Source organism: Pelodiscus sinensis, chromosome 21, assembly GCF_052426305.1.
Source record: "Pelodiscus sinensis isolate ZL-2025 chromosome 21, ASM5242630v1, whole genome shotgun sequence".
In the NCBI taxonomy this organism is placed as follows: Eukaryota; Metazoa; Chordata; order Testudines; family Trionychidae; genus Pelodiscus; species Pelodiscus sinensis.
The window spans coordinates 22,650,265-22,675,871 of NC_143072.1; the positions used below are offsets into that span (position 1 = coordinate 22,650,265).

The 25,607-nt window shown below is 40.6% G+C and overlaps 1 protein-coding gene across 5 annotated transcripts in view; it reads right to left on the bottom strand.

Moving 5' to 3' along the window:
- Positions 1–25,607, bottom strand: part of VMP1 (vacuole membrane protein 1) — a 112,493-nt gene that overhangs the window by 30,973 nt on the left and 55,913 nt on the right. For all 5 annotated transcript variants that reach the window (XR_016347677.1, XR_016347678.1, XM_075904706.2 and 2 more), the window contains 3 exons: positions 12,018–12,098; positions 3,829–3,945; positions 766–827 (listed from right to left, as the gene is read on the bottom strand). Coding sequence is in view for 3 of the 5 variants with exons in the window: in XM_075904706.2 (XP_075760821.1) it covers positions 766–827; positions 3,829–3,945; positions 12,018–12,098 (260 nt within the window). In the remaining 2 variants the exon portion in view is untranslated. The remainder of the gene's footprint in view (positions 1–765; positions 828–3,828; positions 3,946–12,017; positions 12,099–25,607) is intronic.

Below are 25,607 nucleotides of genomic sequence, written 5' to 3' on the forward strand. Positions count from 1 at the left end.
TATTGTTTAATAAACATGAAAATCACTTTTTCTAAGGTCAGAGCAGTCCGAACAAAGCATTAGAAAAGGTCTGCCACATTTATTTTGAGAACAAAAATGTTCCTTGTGAACAGTTAAGCACAAGTTATTGGTACAATATTAGATGATGTGCACATCATTTTTTCTATCAAAAACAAACTAGTCTGGAAAAAGAAAGGTAAATTCTCAAAATAGGAACAGTTGATCCCTGAATGGCTTGCAACTTTCTCTAATGAAAAATATGTGTTTGTAACAGAGAAAAATTACAATTCTCAAGTTTTCATCCTAACACTTTAAAAGGTATTTCATATTATAAAATGCATGGAATAGCTCTTCTAAGGGTCTCCATCTTTAGCAATATGTGAACACGGTGCATTTTAAGTAGTGACCGTTCATTATTATCTGATTGGGTGTCACAATATATCATCACAGAAAGCTACCAGATTATACTGCAGCTCTTCAGTGAGCAGTGTTGTCACTAATTCATAACAACAACATGGTGTGCACATACTACATCCATCCAAACATCAATGTTATTATGTCACTTGAGGGAGCTGAAACCTTTGGGATAAGAAATGACAGCTCAAGTAAGATCTAAACCAGCTTTGCCGGCTAAAGATTGTACTACTTGAGAGTAAAGCACTGCCTCCTTTACCATAAAGTTAACTTTCAAGCACACTAGATCAGACTCCTCTGTATTTTTCCACTCAGACACTGAAGGTATTAGTCAGTTATGGAATTACTCACCCAATTAGGGACACCATCTGCTCCACTATATGTTTGCTGAATGTTATAATAACGAACAGTTTCTGTAGGAAGGAAAGCATCACTTAGAGAAATGTTTAATCAAAAGGGAAGCAAGGACAATGGAATACAACAACTTATATTCTTTTCCGATTAAATGGCTTCTCTGCACTTACAGATAATTTCACCTTAACTTTTCTTTCAGTGACATTGGTTTTCATTGACCTTTTCAATGAAAGAGGCAGAAAAGAAAAGAGCTAGACACTTTAAAACTTGTATTCTATTTCTTTGTACACTGAATTTCTTGCAATGTTATTTCCAGCCAGCATTGCTAACTATTACATATCCTCCCTAAACTACATTCCCAGAAACTCAAGGTCATCAACTCCATCAGTGTTTTCATTGGGAGGTGAGGGGGAAGGAAACCACTCATAACTGTGCAGAAAGACAAATTTGTCCCAATCACAAACATACATGTGGGTAGATAAAATTCAAAATTTCATGGAACTGAAAGAGTGAATCTTTTTGGCTACAAGTTCTTATCCTCTAGAAGGTCAGTGTAAGGAACAAAGACCCTACCAACTCAGGGACAAAATAAATGAGACCATGGGTACCCACATTTGCCTATGAAAATTAAATTACTTCTCCCTTTAGAGGAAGTGACCTGGTTGAGATGATTGCCATAGATACTAAAAGTTAAAAATGTCAAGTAATAATGTATTTCAGTGACAGACAGATGACCGTAAGTAGATAAAATGCCTACACGACAAGCCCAAAGCCTCATGATAACTTTATCCCTCTACTTGCTACAGTTAAAAGTTATTTTACTGTAGCCATGATTCACTTCAATTTTGTCAATTTGATAGCTTGCCCTTTTGCAGATTGTAGGTGAGATGATGCATAGTGTTTATTCAGACTCCAGTAAATCAGTGCATACATAATCTGATGAGTGACTTGGCCTCTGATTAAGGAAATTAATAAAACAGTATAAATTCATTCCAGGGCCATATTAGAAGGCTCAGTTAAATGCAACTAAAATGGCTCCACATATGGACCCACTGGCTTCCAGTTCAATTTTATTATTACTTATTTCCATGACCACTGCATTTCCTAAAATTTCAAATTACACCAAGATGACGACAAAGTTCAGATTCTTGTGCAACCTGCTTGAAAGAAGACAATGCACAAAATGTAGTTCTAATAGGTAAGCACATTTCTGACGTAAAAGGGTTTACCAGGTGCACAAGGCACTGGGAATATTTGCTGCTTTTAATACCCAGGGCACATCACTATGGGTATGTCTCTACTAGCCCCCTAGTTCGAACTAGGGTGGCTAATGTAGGCATTCGAACTTGCAAATAAAGCCCGGGATTTAAATATCCTGGGCTTGCATCATTTTTAAATCCCCTTAGTTCGAACTGACTGCCTGCGGCTACATGCGGCAGTCAGAAGTTAATCCGAACTAAGTCTTTAGCTCGGATTAACTGTTATACCTCATTGCAGGAGGAGTAACAATTAATCCGAACTAAGGAGTTAGTTCGGATTAACTTCTGACTGCCGCGTGTAGCCGCAGGCAGTCAGTTCGAACTAAGGGGATTTAAAAATGGCGCCCACCCAGGAACATGCAAATGAAGCCCGGGATATTTAAATCCCGGGCTTCATTTGCAAGTGCGAATGCCTACATTAGCCACCCTAGTTCGAACTAGGGGGTCTAGTGTAGAGATACCCTATGAAATTACATTTCAAAGCAATAGAGAATCACAGGCTCTCTGCAAATTACTTTCACTGTACAGATTAAAAACAAAAAACATGGGAAGTACTTCACACAGACACTATTTTATTTTTTTGTCTTTTCCAAGTCAGCACAAATCAGTCATAACTACACTTCTTAGTTAAATAAAAAAAATCCAGGGAAGGCAAAAATGTCATTGAGGAAGTAAAAATGGCATTGACCAATGCAAGTCTCTTCACAATAAACTCAACTTCATGATTTCTCACCAATGAATTGGCCTCCATTTTAAGAGTAAGCAAAGTTGATTGGAAAGATACTAGGAAGAAAAAATAAGGTGGGAGGATTATTCCACTAACAGAGTCCTGGTATAGGATGAGATCTTTTTGGTTGGGTGTACTGCAGTAGTAATCTCATGAAGTCCTCATTATCAATACTTTAATGAAATGGCAAAGATTTTAAAGCTAATTCAATGGCCACAGCCATATAGTCCTGGAGAATGCTGAATCAAAAGACATTTCTAGTGATTACAAAGCAGAGGACATAGGGGCACAGCATATATTCAACTGCAGCATCCCCGATACCTACAATGTAACTGAATACAATACCGATTTATCTTGCTTTGAACAGAATGATGAGAAGTTTCTCCAGTGATTTTAAAAGATAGCACCAAGATTTGCAGAAGTGTCTAGTTATTTTGGGTGCACCTGTATCTGGATGCTCACCTGAATACATACTGGAAGGGCTTCATGTTGAGAAAATTTTAAGTATTTAGTCTCTGAATGTCAGACCCTTTGAGGTGTCTCAATCACCAGTCACTTTTGAAAACCAGGGCTAAAGTTGCCCAAGCATATAGCCACAGACTGGCTTAGCAGAGACCAGATATCAGTGGGAGGAAAGGATTGGAATTTGTTTTAAAAAGTTAACTCAAGTGAAAGTGAACATTTAACAATACTTCCTCACTGATAAACGCTCCTTCCAGTGCTCTTTGAAAATGAACATGTGCGTTACCAAAAAAGGCAAGTTCATTATGAGTATGAAGCCTTTTCCGTCTGGTAAAAACCCTAGGTAAATAACTTGGCTAACCACCAATTTCCTGAGTGGTGTAGGCGGTGAGTTTTATTAGTCTATAGCCATAGATTATTTAGTTGCCCAAGTTTTGAGAACACTAACGCTAACAGAAACTTTAGTTTAAATCTGTTGCACTAAATTTCCATCACAGCAAATCAGAAAAGGATCGTGCCATCTCACTGAATTACTCCAGAGATAATGGTGTAAATCTTCCTTAAGACAAATCCCTCCCCAAGTGTTTTATAAGAGGTGTAACATGTACTTGCCTGGATGTGCATTTTAATTATTGCTTTCCCAATTAGGGTGGCACCAAAGAAGGTCCAAAAGGGAACGAGAAAGTGCCCACATGTTATCCCTGCCAGGTCAAACAGAGGATTCGGAATCTATGAAGTATAAGGGAAGAAAAAAAAGAAAAAAAAAGAAATCAGAACTCAACACTCAATTAACTTTAAGAATACCTCAAACTTTGAAAAATGATCTCCTCCCTCTTTCTCAAAGAAATAAAAAAAATCGAGTCTTAATACATACAAAAATGCCAATGTTATAGCCCATAACTTAAATTGTGTAGCTTCTGTTAGACAATGTTCTAGACAATTCCACTCTGATACTCCCCCTTTATCTTCAGATTAAAATAATAGCTAACAGACGTTTTCCATATGAAAAGCATAGAAACCACAGTAAGCAGTTTGAGGGATTTCAAATTCTCTCCCTGACAAGCACGTTGCTCCTGTGAGTCAGTGTTCAAAATGATCTCCAGTGATTTCTATCTGAAAGGCATAAAACCCCCTGTATTTAGTAGAGTCATATGTACTCCATTAAAAAGCAAAGATTTTTTTTTAAAGAAACAAAAGCATTTCAACAAACATTAAAGGATTTCTTTATTGTTAAACCTTTCACTTGAATATTTAATTTCAAGAACATTTTAGACAAGGGCTCACAATCGCAGAAAAGACCAACTGATTCCAAGACTTCAAGCTTTAACATACAGAACACAGCATACTGCATCTGTCACATACACGTAAACACACAAACATGTTCTGCTTACAGTAGCAGTGAATTACACGGCCTGTTGCCCACAGTATTTATAATTCCCCTGTTGTGTTAAGTGAACAAACAGGCAAATCACATACTGAGAGAGCTATAAAAGTGACATTAAAGATTTCAGGTTTCTGTTTATATGGATTGTGTCATGGGTGTTATAGACTAGAAATTCCAAATTTAATTAGAAATTGATATGAGCATATACCTCTTTCCGAGAAAAGCAAAAGACAGCAAATGGTACCCACTCAGGCCCCTCTTTGGCTACAGCATCATCTTAACCACATTAATGACCATCTTACATAATGAAAGCTACTAACTGGATTTAGCGCACACGTGTGTGTGGAGAGAGAGATAATTGTTAAGTCACATTGGCAAATATTTTTTAACTTATATAAAATAGGTTCATCAATCGCTGTTAATGCAAGTGATTAAAACAAAACAAATTAACAATAGAATACCATTTTAAATGTATTATAAATATTTTGGATGCTTTTCAAACACATTGATTTCAATTACAATTCAGAATACAAAGTGTACTGAGATTAACTTTACATTATTTTTACTACAAATAGTTGCACCATAAAAAGTATAAAAAATAATATTTTTCAATTTACTTCATACAAGTATATTACTACATTCCGTTTATCGTGAAAGTGCAACTTACAAATGTAGAATTATTATTATTACTTTAGTGCCTCTAAGTTGAAGCATGAAGGGGCATATGAAAATTTAGCACATCTGGCACATAAAAACCTTGCAGTGCTGGCTACAACGGTGCTATGTGAATACTTGTTCTCACTTTCAGGTGACATTGTAAATAAGAAGTGGGCAGCATCATCTCCCACAAATCTAAACAATCATATTTGTCTTTGCAATTGGCTGAACAAGAAGTAGGACTGAGTGAACTTTTAGGCTCTAAAGCTTTGCTTTGATTTGATTTTTGAGATAAGTTATGTAAAAATAATTCTACATTTGTAGATTAAAACTATGATTATTTCTTTTAATTGTTTGACAGCCATACATGAAAATATACCACAGATGGGGCAACTTTTATTTCAATATGTATTAGCTAGAGGGAACTTAACTACCTAACGTGTTATAATACAAGTTGACCTGCCTACATTAGAGTACTAAAACATATTATAGATGGCATCTCCCTGGTCTGGCCCCCTCAGAACCTGAGCGGTCTTGAACCATGGAATTTGCTGGACATGGGGAGGTCAATGCTGCCCTTCCAGCTGTCAGCCCTACTCCCCTCTGGTCCCAGCTCTGCTGGGGCTATGCTCTGATCTGGGAATGGAGCTGTGCTCCCCAATGTGCTGGGGGCGCCAGGCCCGGATGTCTCCAGCCCGGCTGGGGCTGTGCTCTTTCCTACTTTCAACCCAGGTGGAGCTGCACTTCCCGCTATGCTGGCCCCGACTCAAGCTGCACCCCGGGCACCTCCAACCCCGCTGCCAAAGGCCCAGGTGGGACCTACATTCCCCACCACTAGCCCAAGCCGGGGCTGTGCTCTCCACTGCGCCAGCCCACTACTGTGTATTTTCAAGTTGTATTAGATAGTGTGTTAAACTTCTTATACAGACAAGGCAATTTATAGTTTTAATATGTGTTAGCTGGTTGAAGTTTATCCTATTTGTTCAAGCTACAAATTACATTTTCCATACTAGGATTACAAGTTAACAAACAGATAAGAAACATGTTTTCTCCTCTCTTGTGAAGACCCCCAAACTTCACAGGGTTTGACCAACCGTGAACATAGCCCCAGAATAACTTGGGAACACTGTGCAAATATTATTAATGGCCAAGTGGCTGCAGCTTCCTCAAGATAGGAGCTGCAGGAATGATCTTCAGGATAGTAGTAATGGTTCACCTCAAATTGCCATTGAATAAACTGTTGGCTGAGGTTTGAGATTCTGTTGGCTGAGGTGTGAGGTTTTTGACACAAACGTGGAGTTGAGTGTCTCTAATGTGTTTTGAACACTGCACAATATTCCCCTCCCTCCATCTGAATGACTTCTCTCTCAGGCTATGTCTACTCTGCGGAGCTATTTTGGGATACCTGCGGCATCCCAAAATAGCTAGCCTGTGTCTTAAGAGCAAGCCCGATATAACGAAATATAATGGGCTCGCTATTCTGAAGTCCCTGTAAACCTCATTGCATGAGGGACGTTCCGGAATAGCGCCTTATTTTGAAATTTGGCGCTGTGTAGATAGCTTATTTCAAAACTTGGCACTATTTCAAAATTACCTCGAAATAAGCTATGCATTTTGCGAGGTAAGGGTGCTGCGTAGATGTACCCTCAGAGAGAAAACAAAAGAAAAAAGAACGAGGAGAAAGGGAAATGGGGATGCACACAGAGCCCTTTGCATGTGGCCAGGAAGAGGGCACAGAGATCCACGGAGTCCTGAAATAGAGTGGGATGAGACAATGGCACTCAGGGAGCCTGTGATGGGAATAAAAGAATGTTAGGAATCTTGGTTGTGTACAACGATTTCTGGTCAACCTGAGCAATAAAACATGCCGCCCTGAATTGTCCAATGCCTTCCCTGAAGCACTGCCCAAGAGCAATTCATATTATGCTGTCAGTGTTTTCATACACAAAATTTAAAAAGATAACATTTTACATCCTTAGCATATAGTTGAGTCATCCGGAATTTTCATAAGCATGAAAACAAATACCATACTATTAATCAGAAGCAGACTGAGTGGATAGGCTCTCTCACATTTAAGATAATACCAGCTTAGGGGCATTTTACTGCATCACAGTAAGAAAATGACCGAACATTAAGCAAAAGCATCCTGCCACATATTTACACATTCTCCTGTTTTCCTGATATCCACATTTCATCCAGTCCAACTGCTCCAATCCCTGCCGTTTTTACATTGTTTTTCTCATTAAACAAAGCAAACAAGTGAGTCTATTCAGTAATGTCTCACGAGAGACTGATTACAGAATGATGAATCAGCCCCAACAATGATGCAGTCTAACGGCTTTCTAGTTGGGAGCAATTTAAAGAGCATCATTCGGCTCAGTGATCTAGACCTACACTCTAGAGTGACACTAGGCAGTTCAAAAGTTTAATAAATCAGAAAGTGTTTAACAGCTACCAGATTAGGGCCATGCCAGAAATTACAATTTTTATTTTGCAAGTAAATTTAAGTGCTGTATCTTGACAAGCAATTAATTTAATTCACCACTTCTAACGTCCTGGAAGTTAATAAAGAAACTAGGCTCACGAACGGTGCAGATGGATGGCAACAGGTGCCAACTGGGATATGCAACTCACCCCCAACCAATAATCTCATCTGTCGTCTACAGTGGGGAGAAAACAACTCCTATTTCCTTAACTTCTGGTTTGCTTTCATGGTGCATTAGATTAAAACCCTACAAGTTTTGAGATCGGGATGTAATGGTGTAGGCGATTAACTGATAAGAAAAAACATACAGGTTAATGCTCTACACCCCCACTAGTAAATTTTTTAGCAGGCTGACCAGCAGCCCAGCTGAGTTCTGGCTCGTGCTGGGTCTGGGGCCTACCCCTACTGAAGCTCTGCATTTAAAATGTATTAAGCCTGGCTCAGTTCCGGCTCACGCCATGTCCTGGAGCTCAGCCTTCCCCGCCCGGACAGGCAGCCAGTCCACAAGGGGAGCTAGTTTTTAAACTATCTCCCCTTACGGACCAGCTCCCACCTGGCTGCCTGATACAGAGTCAGCAGCATGGAGTGGAAGGGGCTCCTCAGGAGTGGGGCACACTAGCTGCTGAGCCTGCCCCCAGGGACTATAGAGTAGTCCAGTAACCGACAAGAATTCATGAGGTTAATCAACTATCCAGTTAACCAATATTGAACACCCCTCGTTTGACACATTGCTACTTTTGCTTCCCCTGTGGAAAAGAACCACGATAGCCATTAGTGAAGGTGCTTGAACCGAGAGACCCATGGTTTAGAAGACAGGAGGTTGTTAGAGGGCTGTGACTTTGCAATGGACTCCCATTGCTTAGTCCATTTGCTCTCTCAGGCTCCTTATGACTAGGTGAGCTGAACGAATCGGCTGTGGGCACATTGTGGGGAATCCCTGCAAGTGATTATTTTAATCAGATTGGGTTTCGTATGGGGAGTTTTGGGGGAATATTTCTATTCCTGCTTCTTGTTTATTTTAAAAACAGAGACGTGTGGAGAACACACACCACAGATAGGTCAGTACTCCACAAGAATGAAAACAAGGTTTTAATCAGGATCCCTGGGTACTCCCTGAACCAGCCATAACAAACCAGGATACAGGTGCCTTGTGATGAATCCCCCATCAGTAAGAACTGGTTCATTATCTGGAGAAGCAAGATAAAAGCAGCAGGCCTGCTTACTCCCCCATCACAGGGTAGTGATGTTAGATATCAGGTAACTGAATAGTTGAGTAACTACATGAATTCTTATCAGTTACTTGACTATTCTACAGTGCCTGTGGTGCTCTGGCTCCAGGGCTCCCCGAACCGCAGTGAGCCCCACTCGTCAGCCGCGCTGTCCGGAGATCTGTGCATGCACAGATCGCCCGAACCCGGCTCTTCCAGGTTGCAATCTACTCGCCACGGGCGAGTAGATTGCATTATTTGTCGAGCACTGTCTGGCCCCAATCTCGGGGAGCCCCCTGCCATCCTGCGCTACTGCTTCTGTATCAGTTCAAAAACCAGCTCCCGGCACAGACCGGCCACCTGCTGCCTCATGCTGCTGCCTCTCTTTAGAAGCAGCAGTGTGGGATGGCGGCAGGCCGGAGTTCCCTGCGGACAGTGGCTACTTTGCATCCCACAGAGCAGCCTTTTGTCCACAGGCTGCAGGGAATTCAGACCTGATGCGGACAGAGGCTGCTTCACGTCAGCCTCCCCTGCCCCTGCAGCATGGGTAGAGGCAGCAGACGGTAGGGGTGGGCAGGCAGCACTGCTGAGCCAGTGCTGGGGGGGAACCTGCTTGGTGGGGAGCAGAGGTAGCAGGATGGAGCTGCTTCTCTCATCAACTGAAGGTATCTGCTAAGCATCGCCTCTCTACGCAGCACAGTAGCCACCTGAGAGAAAACCCAGCCATGGTCACCTCCCCTTCCCCAGCTGGGCAGCAGGCAGCCACCACATTGCACAGAGCAGCAACCCAGAGTGGCCAGTAGGAATAGAGAGACAGCAAGGCTTATCCATGAATTGTGTAGTCCAGGCATGTCCAAAGTCCGGCCCGCGGGTCAATTGCGGCCCGTGTTCCGGTTTAATACGGCCCCACAGGTAATTTGGCAATATCTATCTTTTATGGCCCCCAACGAATCCATATGTATTGAGATGAATACATTGCAAAATCTCAGTTAATGTCAGTTGGTCTAAATCAGTTATAAATATATTTGGACACAACATGTATACTTGGTGTTATGTTCCTGTTCATATTTTTTGAACTTAAAAGTTGACAGACAACGTTTATTACCAATAATATGTAATGTACTTTACAATGTTCCTGACATATATTTCAGCTTCCTGGATTTTTTTTTTCATCTGGCCTTCAGATATGAAAGGCAGAGTGATTTAACACCTGTTTAGATTTGTCATCCATGTGACGAAATGAAAAGTATGCCATTTGCAATAAACTTTGCATAAAATAGTTAATTTGCATTTAATTTTAATGGTTCAAAGAATGTAAGGCAAAATGGTTGGCCCTCACGCATGTTCACTTCATCAAATCTGGCCCTCTTTGAAAAAAGTTTGGACACCCCTGGTGTAGTCGATTACATGGTGACATCCCTAATAGTGGACAGAATGGCAAGTGCCTGCATTAGAAAAACCTATATAGGATAGTGCAGATTTTCTCGCCCCGGAGTACACGGGCGGCGGGAAGTCTGCTGCTTCTTATAAAGGAGAAGCTTATAAAACAAGCCTTTAAGGACAACTTTGTTTACTCTGCTGAAAACTTCAAAAGGAGGCACACTGGACTATAAATCTTTCCCCGTCTTAGGAAGCAGCGCTATCACAGTAGGCATCAGGTTCCCCTGTAACAAGCGCTATCATATATTTAATTATTGCATCTTATGGATAGCAACAAGCTACTCAGAAACTCCTGGGAAGCCTTGAGTTGTGCAGCGTTGGGGTTTTCTTAGACTTATTAAAAGTTTTTCTAGACCGTGCGCATCTCCCTTGTTTTGTTCTCACTGCCTCATTAATCCACCTCCATTTTAAGTTTGAGAGGCGAGGCATTAAAGGACACAAAACACTAAGAGTACGTCTAAACTACATGGCTCCGTCGACGGAGCCATGTAGATTTGTTGTTTTGGCAAAGGCAAGTGAAGCTGCGATTTAAAGGATTGCAGCTTCATTTAAATTTACATGGCTGCCGCGCTGAGCTGACAAACAGCTGATCAGCTGTTTGTCCGCTCAGCGCGCTAGTCTGAACGCTCCCCTGCCGACATCAAAGCCCTTTGTCAGCAGCCCCAGTAAACCTCATCCCACGAGGAATAACGGGGCTGCCGACAAAGGGCTTTGATGTCGGCAGGGGAACGTCCAGACTAGCGCGCTGAGCGGACAAACAGCTGATCAGCTGTTTGTCAGTTCAGCGCGGCAGCCATGTAAATTTAAATGAAGCCGCGATCATTTAAATCGCGGCTTCATTTGCCTTTGCCTATGTGTCTAATCTACATGCCTCTGACGACAGAGGCATGTAGTCTAGACACAGCCTTAGGGTATATCTACCCTGCACGGCTATTTCAAAATAAGCTATTCTGGAATAGTTATTCTGAAATAGCTTATTTTGAAATACCACATCTACACTGCAAGGAAGCCTCAAAATTAGTCTGAGCCAAGCTCCCCTAATGTAGACCTGCTAATCTCGATTTAGAGCCCCAGGAGGCATTAGAGAGGAATAATGGCCCTGATGAAGGGCTATTTCGAATTAGCAGCAAGTGGAGCGTCTACGCACGCCTTATTGTGAAAGAGCTATTTCGGAATAGGCGTTATTCCTCGTAGAATGAGGTTTACAGATTTTGGAATAAGCCATCCATTATTTCCAAATGATTTTGAAATAACGGAATGACTGTGTAGATGCTCGCATTGTTATTTCAAAATAACAGTGCAGACGCACCCTAAGCTCTTTGGGGCAGGGGCCATCCTTGTTCTTTGTTTATACAGCTCCTAGATCAATATGCTCTGGTCCATGACTGTGGCTCCCAAGTGCTACCACAAATAATAACCACCACCACTCCCCCCCAAACACAGACAACAGTTCTTGTTTGATGAATGTGAAGATTAAAATTGGGTTGTTAAAAAGAAGGCCAAGCCATGGGCAATTTAGTGTTATTTCACTTCAGGTAAGTAATACATTCAACAGAGATTACTGACATTTCCACGACCCTTCCCCATCCTCCCCCCTCCCCACACTTGGTTATTGGAATTAACTCACTGAAGCACAGGCCAAAATGCCAAAGAATCCAACCTTCTGCACCAGGTTCTGGACAGCCAGTTTCGCTCGGGAGGCAAAGTCCTGGGAACAAGGAAGCAGAGCATTAATAAGGATGGACGTGAAATGACAGCATATTTCAACACCATAAACTATAGTTTCATATTCTCAAACCTGCCCTCTAAAGTTTGTATTTTACGAGTGAGTAATCAGAGAACTGTTAAGACAAGAAAGCAAATTTGACACGTCAGTGAACCAAATATTCATCATGTTTAGCCAGCTTGAAATTGTGAACATTCACCGTTACTGGCTTTTAGCTTTTCTTGCAGACAGGATTCTTCCAACCTATGTAACATGGGTAAAGATCACTCTTATGGAATAATAGTCCCTAGTATATTTTCCCTTTCATACCCTGGAGTTGCTGCTGCCACTACTGCACTACTAATCATACAGGCAGAAGAGGTTAATCCTTGCAAGACCATCAGCAGTGTCTTGCAGATGGTAGAGGACACTTTCAGAATATCAAGTTCACACACAGTTTTTCCATATAACCTCATGCATCAACCACAATGGAAAGACTCGAACTAGGGTCGCTAACAACATGTGCTCCTGGTTGCTACAACTATAGATTGGACCTCCTTGGTCCAGCACCCCGGTTGCGGATGAGGGATTTTGCAGACCAGGGAGGTCATACCTGGCCCCCCTGCTACCAGCGTGCCCAGTCCTGGACTGGCTGCTGGCCTCCTGCCCAGCTCCCCCTTTGTTGCCGGCCTCTCAACCCTGCCAGTCCTTCCATCCTCCTCCCTGCCCTGTCAGGCAGCACAGCTCCTGATGCGCTGGGCTCCTGGCCCTGCCAGGCAGCCCCGCTGGGTTGTGCCTAGCACCCCAGATGTGGCATGCTGGGCAGCCCAGCTAAGGGGAGCTGGGCAGCCAGCCCTCCAGCCAGACGCCCTGATCCTGGAATGTCCGTGGTCCTGCCAGACCACCGATGTTGCAGGACTAGGGAGTCCCGGTTTACAGAGATTCAATCTGTATTGAGATTATGGGCCCAATCAAAGTTTATGACAAAATCCATACTGACGTTACCGGAGCTAGGATTTCACCCCTGGAATTTAAAAAGCAGTGAAGATGGTGATCATGTCAACATTATGCCTATATTCCCCCTGTATTAGAGCCATAATGCATTTAAATGACTGAAGTCTGCAATAATGATACTGGTGAACTGTTACCGTTTCATCTCCTATGAATGCCTTAATCCCGTGTTTCTCAAACTGTGGGTCCCGACCCTATGCGGGGTCACGAGCAATTTGGGGGGGGGGGGGGTGTCGCAGTATCACAAAGTTTGAGAACCCCTGCCTTAATCTAATCTAAACACTTTATCACTAATAAAAAGACAAGGTGGGTGAGGTAATATTTTTTAATCCGATCAACTTCTGTTGGTAAAAGAGAGACAATCTTTCAAGCAACATATAGCTGTTCTACAGGTCCTTTTCAGGACCTAAAGAACTCTGTGGAGCTCAAAAGCTTGCTTCTTTCTCCAACAGAAGCTGGTCCCACAAGAGATATTACCTCACCCTTCCTGTCTCTCTAATATCCTGGGACCAACATGGCTACAATTATCACTAATAAAAGACTGTAAAGTACTGATTTCAGTCATCCAAAACACAATAGCTTTGTCATTTAATGTGCTATTTACACACTGATTTTTAAAGTCAGAGAAACATTTGACATAATTAACTTAAGAGTATAGGCCACTATCAAACAGACAGCAAAATGGCTATTTTAAAATCCATGTTAGTATAAAATGTCATCTCTTGAAGATAGAATTAATTCTATGTAAATGTAGGAAGTAAAATAGAAATCTGTTGGAATATTGCAATTCAAATTAAAACAGATCTGTTTAAGTGGATCCATGATCAAACTATACAATATAAAATGGGAATACTTTGATAGAGTGCTTAAAAGTAGGGAAAGTCTTGTTAATAAAATGATCTGATTTTATCAAAAGAAAGATTTTATATATATTTTTTTTTTTTTTTTTTTTTTTTTTTTTACAGATTGTTAGACAACAACACCTTTCATAGCAAGTGTCCTGCTTAACAATCTCATTATAAATCTCCTCTCTCTTTATGGCTAGATGGTAATTCAGCCTATGTATTTTTCAAATTTATTCTCATTATTATAACAGAACCTTCACAATTGTAAGCCAACGCATATGAACATAATTTTTTTTCATTAATAAGACCATTAAACAAATGGATGCAATTCACATGTGCGCATATTTTTTAAGTAAAAAATTAAATATTTAAACAACTTATCAGTCACTTTTGTTATGAAGATCTTTTCTATAACATTCCATCTTTCCTTCAAACTACAGTAAAATAAAATCCATTCATGACACTTTAACCAACAAAAAATTTGGAGGATCTTTAATAATTTACTAAGTGCTTTGAGTTGCAATGGTAATTTTAAATTTAAATATACCTGCTTGACTGTGAAAAGCTTATTGTTCTAACAATTAGGTCACCATTAAAATCCACACAACAGTTGTACTTCATGAGAGCCTCATATGTTGAAAAAGAAATTCTAAATGGAGAACCTATTTTTGTAGAAAGAGCAATTATTGAAATTTTCTGTTTAAACTTTTTACAACCCTTCCAAATCAGGAATAACAAAAATAAAAATACATGCTACAAATTAAAGAAAACAGAAAAACAAAAGAGTGGTATTTTAATACTTTTCATAATGGGGCACTGAGTGCTTCTGTGGATTTTTTAAAAAATGTGCCCATCCAAAAGCTCTATTTCATTAGCTCTAGTGCAGTGTTTCTCAATTTTTTTTCCTACAGACCTCTTGAAAATTGCTGAGGGTCTCAGCAGATCACTTAATGATCTTTCCAAATGTTGTTTGTACTGTTAGCTAACTGCTGTAAAGCGCTTTGGATAAAAGCACTCTATACAAAACCCCTTAATAATAATTAGGGCTTTTTTATTTTACAATTAAAAGCACACAACACATTTTAATATCACTAGTGATCTGTCTCCAAGCCCAGCAGCCACAGAGCCGAGGCTAGGAAGTAGGGCCACCTCTTCCTGACAACTGCTGCTCTGGATCTGGAGAAGGTCCCCTCTTTCTCTGGCCATTGCAGCCATCCACATCCCAAATTCCCCACACATCTCCTTTCACCCCTCTGCCACCTCCCACCTGCCTATTTCCCCCCCAACGCCACAACCTCACCTTGCATACAAGGGTTTAGGCATATAATAGCAGAGTCACATCTATGAGCCCCCACTTAGGTGGGCAGCTCTTCATTCCCTCATGTGAGACTGTCCAGGTGTGAACCTTAGAGGGAACTCTCTGTGGACCACTGGAGTTCATGGAACAGATGGGGGAATTTTTGCTATATGAATAGTAATAACTTCTCTTAGATAGCATCTCTCAACTCACTATCTACACATTCTATTGACAAATAAAGGAGTTACATATTTAAAACTACTTCCAGTTGGTTTCCTACTTTAAATTTACAGGCTATTGAAACCACGAGTAGATTACAAACCAGTGTCCATTCCTGCCCCCGTTAAAATCTTAAGACTCCCAGTGACTTCACTGGGACTGGAACTAAAAATTTAAATTTGCGAAAGTATAAGTGTTGCATATTTTTACTCTCTCATCTATATGCTTTGAACTCTCACAGCAGAAAACAATCTGAGAAAGTATCAGAGGGGGAGCCGTGTTAGTCTGGATCTGCAAAAGCAACAAAGAGTCCTGTAGAACCTTATAGACTAACAGATGTCTTGGAGCATAAGCTTTCATGGGCAAAGACCCACTTCGTCAGATGCAGTCTGAGAAAGAAGCAGTTTATTATGCAAGTTAAGGATGCACTTACATATAGTTTAAGACATTTCATAGTGCCATCTTTTCTCTTAGACATATTGACAAACTACTGTAGGATTATCGGTGCTTTCCACCATTTTTACATTTATAGGAAATTATGTTAAAGGGTTTTGTATTGTCTGCCTTTCTGGATAAAGCAAGCAGGGAAATTCAAGGCATTAAAGAATGAAGCTTGTTAGACAATAATTACACAAATTACCTATATTTTAGTCACTAATTGCAAGTTGTGGCTTTAAATAACAATTGATCTATCAGCTACAATAACCCAAAACGTCACATATGTCAAACAGGTTAGCCTGAGTAGCTGCTTCTCATACTAAAATGCCTTCAAAATTATTTCTTAATTGAAAACAAATCAGAATCAATTTAATGTAAAGGCACTTGTAGGAGAAGTGACATATGTAAGGATCTCATTTGCTCAGTACACACACAACTTTCACAAGGTTAACTTCAGTTAAGCATGAGCAGAAAGGAAGTGAAACCCTTTTAAAATTTCATTATGATCACACAGACACCAATAAAAATCAGTAAGGGCAACACAAATTAAAGAGGGAAAAAAAGCCATTCCAATGGCCTAATGAAGGTCAATGTGAAAATACAGTCTTGAAAGTATACCTGCTGACAATTTTAGCTATCCTGGGAAAAGCCTATTATTAAAAAGACCATTTTATTTCAACAAACAGAATGTACATCTTTGTGGAAATGATAAAATAAAGAAAATGCTGCCTTCTGCATAGAAATTTCATAAGATGTTGCTCTATGTATTTTATAACAATACTGGATATGACCATGACACTTTCAATTCCTATTGTGCCGATGATTTCACAATTTTCATAGAATTAAAGTGACTTTAAAAAATGAATACAGCTTTTACACAGTATTATATTAAACAAGGTTTAATACATCTTTAAAATAATTTTATAAACACATAAAATCCAGTTACTCAAACCGGTTTGTGCTATATTACAACAGAAGTAGATCGCATTTAAATTTTACTGTTCCATGTTTATGAGTTAGAATTTGAAACAAACCCTCTAGCAAAAGCTCCATGAACTAACATTTAGCAAAACATTTATAGGACATAATTATAATACACTTAAATTACATATAGATATTGAGGCTATGCTAAGTAACAAATATAAATTAACATTTTACTTTAACTACCCTTTTAAAATATAAATACTTATTCTTTAAAGATGTAGGTGATTGTATTAGGGTACAAACAATTAAAAAAGTGAACAGTCCGCCTTAACTTAAAAATATTTTCTTCCACAGTGGAGCAAATATTTTTCATTTCAGAAAGTGTGATTTACAAATACTAAGGACAGCAGTACAAAGTTTTTGGGTTTTTTTAAAATATATTTCAAACTGGTTTCCCCCCCCCCCCCCCCCCGATCACCTCTTATTTTATAGATTTTGGGAGAGTTTTTTGTTTAATTTTACTTCATAAAATTTTAGTCTTTTTTCAGTTCTAAGTGTAAAATATTTCATGTTATAGACAACTAGTAGTTACTTTTAGTGTCAACTATTTTCAGTTTAAGATGCTCCCTTTTTCTCATTGTTTAAAATAAAAACTTAAAGACAGCATTATTTTAAGTAAAAAAAACAAACTAATTTTAATTATGATCTGTATACTTTATACTTTACACCAAACTAAAATAAAATCACAGCTACATTAGCATATTGATAGCAATATACAGGTTAGGATCACTATAAAGTTATGTGACTGCAGTGCTTAGTAGTTTATTTTAATGGAAACAAATGCAGGAAACTTTATTGCTTCCTCAAATTTAATTTGTCAATTCTTTAGAACATCTGCAATAATTAAAAAAAACCTCATAAGTTTCATTTCTCAGACACTACAATCATTAGTTTCACAACTTTTACCTATTTCACAATACAAGTGCACAAAAGACTGATGTTGGGAACATTTTCTTTTCTAATACACTCTTTAGTGTTTAATAAAACAATTAATCTATTTCTTACTTTAAAATAAACACAAAGTTCAGCTACTTACAGGCAAACCATATTTCCCCAAAATTAAAGAATCTAGACTTTCCTCTCCTCTCCTCCCCGCTACTATGATTCATTCACCCTAACATAACAGTATTTTTTTACTCACTATGTTGCTATCAAAGATGATTTGTTTTTGGTTTGGGAATAGATTTCCTGTGACTACTGCAATACAGACAAGGGAAGGTTAAATGATTATATATTACTTCACTGGGTTAATCATCAGATCACAAGAACGGGAATGGAAATAAGCATCATCAAAAATAGGCAATGTTGAAATACTTAATCACAGGTCTCAACTGACGGTTCAGAAAAATTTGCTTCGGATCTGCCTTTTCTGAAAAAGCAACCCTCCTAAAATACAAATTTCTTGATGCTAACATTTTATTACTACAATTGCAGGCAGGCAAACAAAATCAAAGGGAAATTAAAAAACAACAAAAAATCTTTTGCTTCTCTTCAAGTTTTACCAAGAGGATCCACCACCTCATCACTGCTTTGTGTATATCTTAACATAGACCATTTGCCACTATAAAAATCATTGCTCCTCAAATTGCACACAAAATTATCCTGTGCCTCATCTTCAAGGCCCTGGATCATTCCCATGGCTTGTTTTGTGTCCATTTATGAAATCGGTAGTCTCATTTCCTTTCTTCCTTCCTTCATTTAAAAAAAAAGTGTTGCTTTGCTTTTACGAGAAGGACAAAATTATACTGACTTAAAAATACGCTCTTCAATGCATTCGCTAAATAGATGAATTTTTAACAGCATAAATCCATTCCTGACATTGGTTCATGTTTTGTATACATAAAACAGTAATTGCTGAATCTTAAAGGACATTGGTTTGGGTATCAGAACATAAAAGTGTCCAAAATTCAGGCAACTGTTTTTCTTAATCTTTAAAACAGAGCCAGAATCATCTAGCCCCCAGACTCATGGCAGATAGCTAACAGAAAGTTACCAAAGAGCTCTGAACATTAACAATATGGGGCTCTAGCCGGTAACCCTTCCCTAAAGCTTCAATAAGTCTATTCATGGGAATAAGGCATATTCTCTCCAGGGACTAGAAAACTGGGTTTATGACAATCGTGTAACACTGTAGAGAATGAGATCTTCCAGCATACTGAGGGTTGTAATGAGTTGTTCAGAGTATAGCAGTAAGATGAATATGCTTCTTATACAATTTTGTGCTCTACTTGATATCCACTTGAGTCCAGAAATTGCCACTGTGATGCTACCAGTCAGTTACGGTAGGCTCTGTTCTGGAGCCAAGGTTTCCACAAGACAAGTCAATTAAAAAGAGCAGGCAAAAAGCGTGGGACCAGAAGTGGCTCACTGATATTTTAACAGCTATCTAAAACATGCAGTAGAACAGGCCTGCACAACATGTGGCCCGCAGGGGCTCACTGTGTGGCCCGTGCTGACTATGGGCGGCATGGCTCCATCCAATCTGCCAACCGGGCAGAGGAACGGAGCGCCGCTGGGGAGGGGGAAGTGCGGTGATTCTCACTGCCGGGTTACCTGCATGCAGCTCCAGCGCAAGGAGGCAGAGCGTGAGCCAGAGGGCGGGACACCGGCAGGCACCAGGACGCTAATGTGACATGGTGTAGTGACATCACGGCCGGCAACCGCTGGATTCAAAAAGGCTCCGGCAGCCCCACAAACTGGAAGGCAGAAGCCAGATGGGGGGGGGAGGGAAAGGGGCTTGTGCTGAGGGGAGGGAGGCAGGTCAGGAGAAAGGGGAAGGCACCAAGGGACAGGGTGCAGGAGAGACAAATGCCAAGTGGCTAAGTGGAGACACGCCTTTTTTTTTTTTTTTTGGTCTCGACAAAAATTTTTAGCCCACGTGTTAGGTGTTTTTTGGGAGAGCATCCCTATTTGTGGCCTGCAGCTGTTTTCTTAGGAGTAATATGGTCCTCGCCGCTTTCCGTGTTGTGCAGGCCTGCAGGGATCTATAAGGAAGAATGCTTTTTAAAAACAAATTTAAACTGGAGCTCCCATTTTCAGCCAGCACAAGGTAGTCCTGAGAAAATTCTGCAATTATTATATTTGGAGAGACAGTAAAACTAGCAGACTTACCCAAGCACTGACAAGTGCATCAACTTGCCCATCGAAGCAAATGTTCACATGGTGCAGTCATGTGCAGTATAGGGGTGTGATTTCCGAAGTGCTTACCTCGTCCAGTGGCAGGGAACCTTTTTTGGGTTCGGGTCACCGACCTCTCTCCCTCTCCCCCTCACCCCCCCCCCCCCCAAAAAAAAAACAGTCGGGGACCGCACACAAGACAGAAGCAAACAAACAAAAACAAAAAACCCAACCCCCTGGACCCTGACTGAGAAGGAGACAGACACTCCTTACATTCTCCTCACATACCAGAGCCTAAGGGTGCCCAGCCTAATAGATTTATTTGCTCCAGTCCTACGGTGAGGCAGCAGAGGCTGGAGTGCCAGGGAGGGCTCTCCAATCCTGGGGGGCTCCCTAAGCCTTGGGGGCCAGATCTAGGAAAGCCAGAGGCTGCATCCAAGCCCCAGGTTCCCCACTCCTGTCCTGGACCAAATAGTGTGCAATATATCATTGCTCTTTGTAGATGACCCCTAATACTCCCATCATTGTGCTACCCAAGGGCACAATCATTAAGAAGTGTCATCACATTGGAAGGCTTCATCTTCACTGCCAGTTCTTCCGGCAGAAAATATGCTAATGAGGGACTCATTAACATAAGTCATGATCTCATTAGCATATTTTCAGCTGTTTCTTTTTGAGCAAGGGGTTTTTGCCTATCCCAGACAGGCATAAGGCTCTCACGCAAAATGGGATTTTTGCGCACAAAAACCTGTCCACACGGCTTCTTTGTGCAAAAACCCCTTGCGCAAAAAGAAATGGCAGAAAATATGTTAATGAGATTGCGACTTATGCTAATGAGTCTCATTAGCATATTTTCTTCTGGCAGAACTGGCAATGAAGATGTAGCCGAAATGTCTATATAGCTTTTTCCTGAGGGTTGTGAGATATATGAGCTTTGTTACAATGCAGAAAATGCCAACTTATGAAGCTCTACACATTAAATATTACATTTTAATGGGCTTGTTTGTGGGTTCACCTGTAGATTCATTCAGCATTTCTAATGCCAAAGAGAACCATCATGAACAATTTGGTCTTCATTAGCATTACTAGTTTATAAAACTCTGAATGGACTGGTCTTGGTTAGACTCCAGACTTCCTCCTGGAGCTTCCACCCGACGGGTTTTTGCACTCACATACCACCTGCACTTAGGGGGACTGCCATCATGCCTGAAGTGATTTTGGGGGGCAGTATCTGGAATGAAGGACTGGGTGGAAGTCAGCGATAAAAGGCTTGACCTAAACAAACCCTGTCCAGCAGGGCCCCATTTGTTCTGCAAAAGAGGGTCTTTAGAGGCCAAACAGAAATATTTGGGGATATTTTATTGAGACCAACAGCCTCCGCAGGCCCCTGGGCAAAGTGTGTTTGTGTTGGGGGGGGGGGGGAATGGCAGCTCCCTTAGTGATCAGGAACCCTGTGCCCCTTTGAATTGCTGGGCCCTGGGGCAATTGCCCCACTGCCAGTGGGCCTGAACAAGTCATGACTTGCCCCAACATGTGCCTTGCCTCTCCATACGAGTGTCTAACTCACGTAAAAGGCAGTTCTACACAGGAATGTGCAGGTTTTATTTCTAATTGGGCTGTAAGGTTCATTACTTGCTGTAAGTGTAAAATTAGTTTAAATAATGCAAGATATGATACAAATCATCTAAAGAAGGAGTACATTTCTTGAAAAGACAACATATGAAATTACTGTTATGGATTATTAAAATGACAAATTCTTGACTTTTAAGTGCTGCCTACAAAGACAGAGCTCCTTTTTCATTTAAAAATCTGAGGTATGTTAAAAATGAGCTTCGCAATATTTTGTTTCTTCTGGCTTTCTATTCTAACACAAAGGAATCACACAGAATTTATGGAATACAGACCATTTGTGGTTAAGGCAGTAAATTCTAGAATTTCAGTGGACAGTGAGGAATTAACTCATCGGAATAAGATGTTCCTAAATGCAAGGGCATTCCAAACTGCTAGCTATAGGTTCATATATTGCAACATGTTCAACAAGCCAAGAAAGCAACACAGCAGCTACCATCTCTACCGATCAGTACACATAATCTAGATCTAAAATGCTGAAACTGGTCTCTGTTTTTTATCTGCCAAGCGATGTACTCCTGAAAGCAGCCAACAGTGCACACTACAAACCCAGTTCTCGATACACAACTGAAAAGATTAGTGTGCAAATACCCACAAGAACACCAGGTATCAAAGAACAGAGTACAATATTAATATTGGGAATTTAGAAGAATAAAAGGATGGGCTATGTAAACCCGAGAGTAATATTGCAATTCTACGGCAGGCAAGATTCTCACTGCCTTCAATGGAAACATTCTGTTCAACCAAATTCATAGTGGTAAACTGAAAACCCCAATTATGGAAACAGAAGATCATCAGCACAGTATATCGGTGTGCAAGCTGCCTGCCCCATGTACTGTACAGAGTGAAAAATATAGGACTACTCATCTTGTGGCTAACTTGGATATGTAATGCATCTGATGAAGAGGGCTCATGGTTTCCAGACCCCATGGGCAGCAGCTTGAGGTCAGAGTTGCTAAACTGAAGTAACAGATGGAGAAAGACAGCAAATAGGAACATTATGGAATGGGGCCATCTCCAAAGTGCTTGCCTCAATCCTCCAAGTGAAGAAACCAGTCTCATAGGGAGAGAGAGAGAGAGAGAGAGAGAGCGCGCTAACATGAAATGAAAGGCCCAGTGCCATGTCTGGGACCCAGCTTCCAACAGTAGTAGAGGCAAATGATTCTGCCTTGCACTCCAAGGAGTTAAATTCAGAACAGGGATGTGAATGGATAACCAATTACCCGGTAAGCATCACCTGAATGGGGTGATGCTTCCTGGGTACCAATTAACTGGTACCTGGGAGCAGGCTCCCGCCTGCTGTGGATGGAGGGCTGCTCCAACCCCAGGAGGGCCAGGAGCAGGAACCAGCCACCCACACACATTGGGGAGGGGGGGGGGGGAAGAGACAGGATCAGCCCCTCTGTGCATGGGGCTGCACCCTCACGCAGGTTGGGGGGCAGCAGCAGTCCCACACACAGGGGTTTGGGGTGGGAGGGAACAGAAGCTGGCCCCCCCTGCGTGCGGGTAGATGGGAGTGGGAATGAGATCCTGTTTATTTGTTAACTGTTTAAACCTAAGGTTAATTGAATAATTGGGATTTTACATCCCTACTTCAGAATACTGAGAGATCCACAGTCCCTGGTGAGCGAATGGCCTGTCAACAGCTGGTTATCAGAGGACTGCCAGGTGTGAAGGTGGCAGAGTTCTTAACCCATCTAAAAAACAAATTCTAGCGAGGTGGATTGTAGACCTGACACACAGTGATGACGACAATGATACTGGAATCTACATTTAAATAACTAGGAAGGCAGATTTTCCTCTAGGTCCTACGTTGTAGGTTCCTCTGAAACACATTCAGTTCTATGCAAAAGGCCAACCATAGATGAGGGAACCTTCAGAATCTGAGTAAGAGGATGGTGAAAAGAGGAGAGATTTAAACTTATCACAAAGGAATTATTTATGGAAAGAGGGCAACCTGTGCAAGAGGGATGTGATCCCTTTAACAGACATGGAACCAGAAAATTAATGAGGTTTTGGAGGATTATTTAAATTATAAGATGGAGGAAAACTGGCAGGTGCGAAAAGCACTGAAGCTGAACACAGACACCTGCTAGGGACTCCCTAATGCCACGGTAGGGAGAAGGAAAATAGAAATTCTGGCTGAATAAGAGATTCTCTGGTACTAAGTTGCGGACAGTCATGTAAGTACCCGGAGAAGAGTACAAGTTGAAATGAAAATGGTAAGTTCTAGAAAAGTAATAGGGTAATCACACTAAGAAGCCCAAATAAAAACAGGCACATAGACAAAATAAAAATGATCACTGTCTAGACACCAGTGCAACAAGCTACTAGGTAAACTAGAATGACGGATAATGGAAGAGGACCTTGGATTGCCTAAAACAGGGTGTTATGCCAACTTAGTAGCATATAATCACACCTGATTATAAGCTGTAACAAAAGTATCGGTTTGGTCATGGAATCAGGGAGTTATACAATAGCTAAAAGATTTTCAAGAATTTACTGAGAATGTTTTTAGAAGAGGGTGACTAGTGCACAAGTCCCAACTAATAAGAATATACATATTGCAACTGAATTACACTACCAGCCTATTGATCAGGAAAAGGAAGATTCAGTGCACAATGTTGAAGGAGATCAAAGTAATAAAACAGTAATAAATGGCCAAGAAGCTACTAACATGTAAAATTATCTACATCAAAAATGCAACAAAGGTTTGGAGGAACACAAGTAAGTGTGGGGATGTGTGCACACACGTGTGTGAAGAAATATATCAATACATTTCTGTCACCAAATCCACTCACATTAATAATGCCTTTCATGCAGTTTCCACATTATCTGGAGATATTTCCAATTCACTCAGAATGATGGAACAAGATCTACCTAATTTTGGTGAGTAACATTTTAAGAGAGAAAGTAACTAAACTCAGTTCCTACCTTTTTTTTTTAAAAAAAGGAAAAGTTCACTTATGAGAGAATTAACCTTATTGCCTTTAAAGCACAGGCGTTTTGAAGATCACTACTAAAAATAAAAGGGACCAAAAGTATCTCTCATGATACTTATGCCATTATGGGGGAGGCTCATTGACACTATAGTGATAAAAGCCACATACAATTAGATAGGTACTAAAGTAGAAAAGGCCAGAACATAATGAAAATCAGATTTTCCTTGTACTGGGCATGACAATATAGCTGATATTTTTAACCTGCTGAAATAGGACCTTTATCCACAATAACCACCTCTTGTGTGAAAAATAAGAGCTCTCACTAAAATCTGCAAATCTAAGTTCATCAATGACATGCACTCTACACAATTTACAGTTTACTGCTTAAACATAGTAGCAAGAAAATAAAGAGTTCTGTTTTAATCAGACTAATTGGAATAATAAACAGAGGTGAATTTTCTCCAACTATCTTGGAGTAGAAAAAACAAAGATCTTGGGATAAGGACCAGCCAGAACCAATCCTTAGAACTCTGAAATCTAAAGCATCTCCAAAGCCTGCGTTACAAGCCTCAGGATCCCAGCAGTCTAGAATCACAACTATGGCAACGATCCATGGGGTTGAATGTGTCTAGGTCAGAGCTCAAAGTGAGTGGGAATGCTCACAAACCGAGCTCTGGCACTTCTCTCCAGCTGGATCTGAAGCTCTCATGCATGTGAATTAGAAAAAAAAAAAAGTTCTCCTGTTTCATTTTAACCAGAAAAACTACACAAAGAATGAGACACAATTAAAGGAAACAGTTTGAGGGAAGAGGAAGGAGCATGTCGTTTCACAGTCTTATCAGATCTGTCCTCTTCTGCACTAGCGTGTTTTACCACATCCCCAGCCCCGTGAGCTCAGCTCCCCATCTCAGACTAGTGCAGGAGCATTACCTGACCTACCCACTTCATATTTTAAAGAGCTACACAGACATTACACACAAGCTAGTATTATTTCACTCATCAAGGAATTAAGGGTACACCCAGTTATTCC